This window comes from Microtus oregoni, unplaced genomic scaffold, assembly GCF_018167655.1.
Source record: "Microtus oregoni isolate MIOR12 unplaced genomic scaffold, Mior012 000015F_ref0000493, whole genome shotgun sequence".
In the NCBI taxonomy this organism is placed as follows: domain Eukaryota; kingdom Metazoa; phylum Chordata; class Mammalia; order Rodentia; family Cricetidae; genus Microtus; species Microtus oregoni.
Window position 1 is genome coordinate 47,023,773 of NW_024543074.1, and position 4,788 is coordinate 47,028,560.

At 47.6% G+C, this 4,788-nt stretch overlaps 1 protein-coding gene across 1 annotated transcript; it reads right to left on the reverse strand.

Moving 5' to 3' along the window:
- Positions 1–268: 268 nt before the first annotated feature.
- On the reverse strand, positions 269–1,210 carry LOC121456072 (olfactory receptor 1361-like). The gene has a single exon (XM_041663887.1). It carries the CDS (start codon positions 1,208–1,210, stop codon positions 269–271), a length of 942 nt encoding a protein of 313 aa, XP_041519821.1.
- Positions 1,211–4,788: the final 3,578 nt, after the last annotated feature.

The window sequence follows — 4,788 nt, forward strand, 5'->3', positions numbered from 1 at the left end:
CATTATGGAAATAGGAATAGTAGTAAACTCTAGTTTATTTATTTAGTTATTTAACTCGATAGCATTAAGGCTTTCTGTTCCCAACAGCTGAGATTCAAGTGCCCCTTCTAATAATAGTACGATTCTATTCTGATGTCTGGATGTTTCTCATTTTCCGAAAATTGTCTGAGTGGGTGAGAGGGAGGAGGCAGGGTAGAGGTGACATCCAAGATCAGGCTTCATGTCTTTCCGTCTTGGACATCCAAACTCCAAACTGCCACTCCCCATGCTAGGAGGGCTTCAAGCCCCTGTTGAGGAGTCTTGTCATGGTCTCCTTCATGTCCTTATTCCTTAGGCTGTAGATGAAGGGGTTCAGCATGGGGGTTACCACAGTATACATGATGGTGGCCACCGTGTCCTGGGTGGAGAAGGAATCTGGGGGCCTTATATAGATGCCAAGAACCGTCCCATAGAACAGGGTGACCACGGACAGGTGTGAGCTACACGTGGAAAATGCCTTGCGCCTGCCCTTGGCAGAGGGTATCTGGAGGACGGCTATAGTGATGCGGACGTAAGAGACCACAATGAGAATGCAGGGGGCCACAAAGAGGACCACAGCCCCCAGGAAGACAAGCTGATTGACACGTGTGTCCGAGCAGGCCGACTTCATGATCAGGTAAGCATCACAATAGAAGTGAGCTATCTCGGGGAGCGAAGAGCAGAAGGCCAGTCTGCTCATGAGGAGAGTGTGCACCAGGGAGATGAGGCCGGAGCAGACCCACACGGTGACTGCCAGCCCCACACAGAGCTGGGGGGTCATGATGGTGCAGTACTGTAGTGGGTAGCAGATGGCCACAAATCTGTCCAGGGCCATGGCAGCCAGCAGAAAGGTGTCCACATTGGCGAAGGAGATGAGAAAGTACATCTGAGTCAGGCAGTGGGTGTAAGGGATGGTTTGGGTCCCGGCCACGTGGCTACCCAGGAGCCTGGGGACGAGATTGGTGGTGAAGCAGATATCAACAAAGGAAAGGTTAGCAAGGAAGAAGTACATGGGAGTGTGCAGGCGGGGGTCAGCGCTGATGGCCAGGAGGATGAGTGTGTTCCCCGCCACTGTGATCAGGTACATGCACAGGAAGGCCCAGAAGAGGATTTGCTGCTGCCCCGGGTCGCTGGTGATGCCGAGCAGGAGAAACTCGCTGACTCTAGTCTTGTTATCCCATCCCTCAGACATCTCACAGGGGCTCAGGTCCTGGTGGGGACAGGATGAACAGCTGGAACTCACGGCATGTTCGGAGTCAGATAATAGCGTATAGGTAGGGCCTTTCTACCAGAACCGTGAGCGTGTGTGTGCATGCGTGTGCGCATGCACGCACACGTCTGTCTGTCTGTCTGTCTGTCTGTCTGCTTGTCCAGAAGAGGGCATCATATTCCCTGGAGCTGGATGGAGTTACAGGTGTCTGTGAGCCACCACATGTGGGTGCTAAGAACTGAACTTGGGTTCTCTGGAAGCTACACACATGCTCCTACCCACTGAGTCTTCTCTCCAGCCTCCCCACCTTACATATCTGTTTGGTGTTTGAGGAAGCGACTCTTGCTGGCCTAGAAGTTGCCAAATTACTCAGCTGGCTCACAGATGAGTCCCAGCAATTCTCCTGTCTCCGCCTTCCCAGCATTAGGATTACAAGTCTGCCCAGAATTGATTATTTGTTCATTTAATGTGAATTCTGGACTTCAAACTCAGGCCCTTGTGCTTATAAAACAAGCACCCACCGACTGAGCCATCTCTCTAGCCCATAATAACCACTCTTTAGTAGAGTTCAATTGCTCTAGCGATTACATGCAAATTTTCCTCATTCCCACCTTATAAAAAGAGTTCTTTCCTTGTGCCCGCATGGGCAAAGGACTTCGAGTCCAGCAGGGTCTGACTCCCACGCTGTGCTTTCTCTGGCATGTTTTACACCCTGTCCGATTGACTCTCCAATGCTCTGTGCTTAGGGCAAGGACTATGCACCAAGGCTCTGAGCCCCTCAGTGAGCTCCTCCTTACCCTACAGTGTCAGAGCATTGACAAGAGAATGGCACTTGGTGAGCAGTGCCTTGGAGAACTGTGAGAGGACTCTAGGAAAAAGGCAGAGGGCCTTTGACCTCAAAGATATCTTGTTCCCTGGATCGTTCTTGGATGTGATTTCGTGCCTCCTGGGACAAACATTTACATTCAGCTTATAAAACACTTTATTCTTGTTAGGTGTCAGAACCCAGTGTGGTCAGTGGATATGACCTTCTGCCTTTGCTTTCATGCTTTCCTATATAACTATATAACCTATAGTACATGTCAGGCAATTTGTGTTTAAACTGGTCTGTCCTGAGAAAGTTCTGGGGAAGGGCTACTTTGTCAATATTTAATATGTGCTCACTGGCATTTATGTACACGTGTTTCTGAACTCAAACAACCCTCCCTGGATCATTGCTTTCTTCGCTATGTTTGTGTATAACAGCGCACTGAACATAAAGCAAGGTGTCTACAGCGTTAGATTGTAGGCTGACAACAGTCGACATTGCAGCAGCCAGGCAGTGAGGGAACACCAGGAAAGGAGCCAGGGCTTTGCATTGCCCTGCTTATTAAATCTGGATTTTTAAACTTGGCTTGATTTGGTTTATTGTATCGGCGGTGGAGGAACCCAGCAACTAGGGATCCAATACTTAACTGGTGCCATTTGCCTGGGTGAGGCCTTCTGCAATCATGTGGTATGGCCTTGGAAGGCCACTCCACTCACTCTCCCTTCCCCACCTTTGCCACACTGGACGAACTCAGTAAGCCTCCCACATTCCCAGCTCAAAACGCCTTAAGAGGTCCAGGACCTCCTTCAACTTGCTGATTGCTTGCCAAGTTGCTGAAATGCCAAAGCAATTCTGGCCTTCCAGAGAAGGAACGGTTCCTGCTCTTTGGGGTTCCACTGTGTGAGACATCTTGCATGGGAATACTCCAGCCCCCACTTTTTGGCCTCAGGCCAAAATCTCAGGGGATATCCAGCCATAGTCTCCAGTGTTCGTCTAATGACTTGTGAATTCAAAGTTCGGTCCCCAAAACACTTGGATTATTTCCTGCAAAATTCATCCAAACTCCTCAGCCAGTGCTTCAAACAGGGTGCTCCTGTTCCTCTCCTGGTCCCTGTCCTGTTTACCCTCCTGTCTGCCTCTCTTGTTCCCTATCTCTCCTTGTGGTCTGGCCAAGCTGAAATTCTTATTTATTTATTTATCTATTTATTTATCTATGATTTCTGTCTCTTCCCCGCCCCCGCCTCCCATATCCCTCCCCCTCCCTCAATCAACTCCCCCTCTCTCATCAGCCTGAATAGCAGACCGGGTTCCCTGCCCTGTGGGAAGTCCAAGGACCTCCCACCTCCTTCCAGGTTTGGTAAGGTGAACATCCAAACAGCCTAGGCTTCCACAAAGCCAGTATGTGCAGTAGGATCAAAACAAGCTGAAATTCTTAAACCCTTCCCTGTTCCCTATCTCTCTGCCGCTAGGCATCCCGTGCTCCGTTCAAAAGTCTCTATCTTCTGTTCTATTTCTGTTCACTCCCTCCTGCTACCAGCCACTCCGTAGCCTAGGGGGAAAAGGGAAGATCCCTTTTTCCTGTCTGGTACCCTCCCCTTTACACGTCCTGAAATTCTGCCCGCCTGTTCTGCTCTTAACAAATCCATTTTCCTTCAATAAACTCTACTATACCTTACTCTATCCTAAAAATCTCTTCTCCTGACTCCTCTGCTTGCTGGTCCAGCTTGCCGCGGTCAGCCTGGTCTACAAGAGCTAGTTCCAAGACAGGCTCCAAAGCTACAGAGAAACCCTGTAAAAAAGAAAAAAAAAAGTCTATTTGGTATGTACAGATGGAAATGCATGAAGGACATGTGGCCACATGTTTGTTTGGATATCTGACTTTGCATGTTCGCGTGTTTTGCCTCTGGCCTTTGCTGAATCTGATGTGATGACAAAAAAAGTTACTCTATACTGTTCTATTTTATTATAAAGAAAAACAGCTTAAAATTGGGTGTGGTTAAACTTAAAACTGGTAACTCCAAGTTGAAACCACTCTGGGAAAGTAGAAACACGTGGACATCCACCATTTTGATTGAAGTTAAACAAACTTCACTGCCGTCTTTTGTAAGGGTGACCACGTGGACTGACCCCACTAAGGAGACATTAGGTCTCCAAGTTATTTTGGTTCTGTATGATAATTCTTGTCCTGTCCTAAAAAACAAAGTCTATGAAAGAGAAGGTTTAAAACAATGTTGGTTTACTGAGATATTAAAACTGCACCTCTGAGTCTTGCTGGCAGCCAGATTTTATAACCTAAGATACTGATTTTAAATACACTAAATTGTTTACAATGCTAAAATTTGGTTTTGCCTTCCACAGACTATGATTACGTGTAGGTCTCAGGACCACAGCTGCAAACTAGAGACTGAAACAGTCATTCTAATGTTCTTGCCTTTACTAGCATTAGTAAGCGATAACTGGCTGGGTAAACTGTATGTCCAGATTTAATTTATATGCTCTCAAAGTCAAGCCAAAACAACACTTGTCTAATTTAGATATCCCTAGTAGATAATTATACCCTGATCCTCAAGCACCTTGACAGATGTGAGAGGATGGCATTTAACAAAAGAGCTTTTTATGACGGAGAGACATGCCAGCTCCTGGCAGCACCTTGCATCTCCTTCAAGATTATGGATGGCCGCGGAAGAACTTCCACCTGAGGGCTTGCTTTAAATGTGCCAAAGCCAGCCATGCAGGGAAAACTGCTTCACAC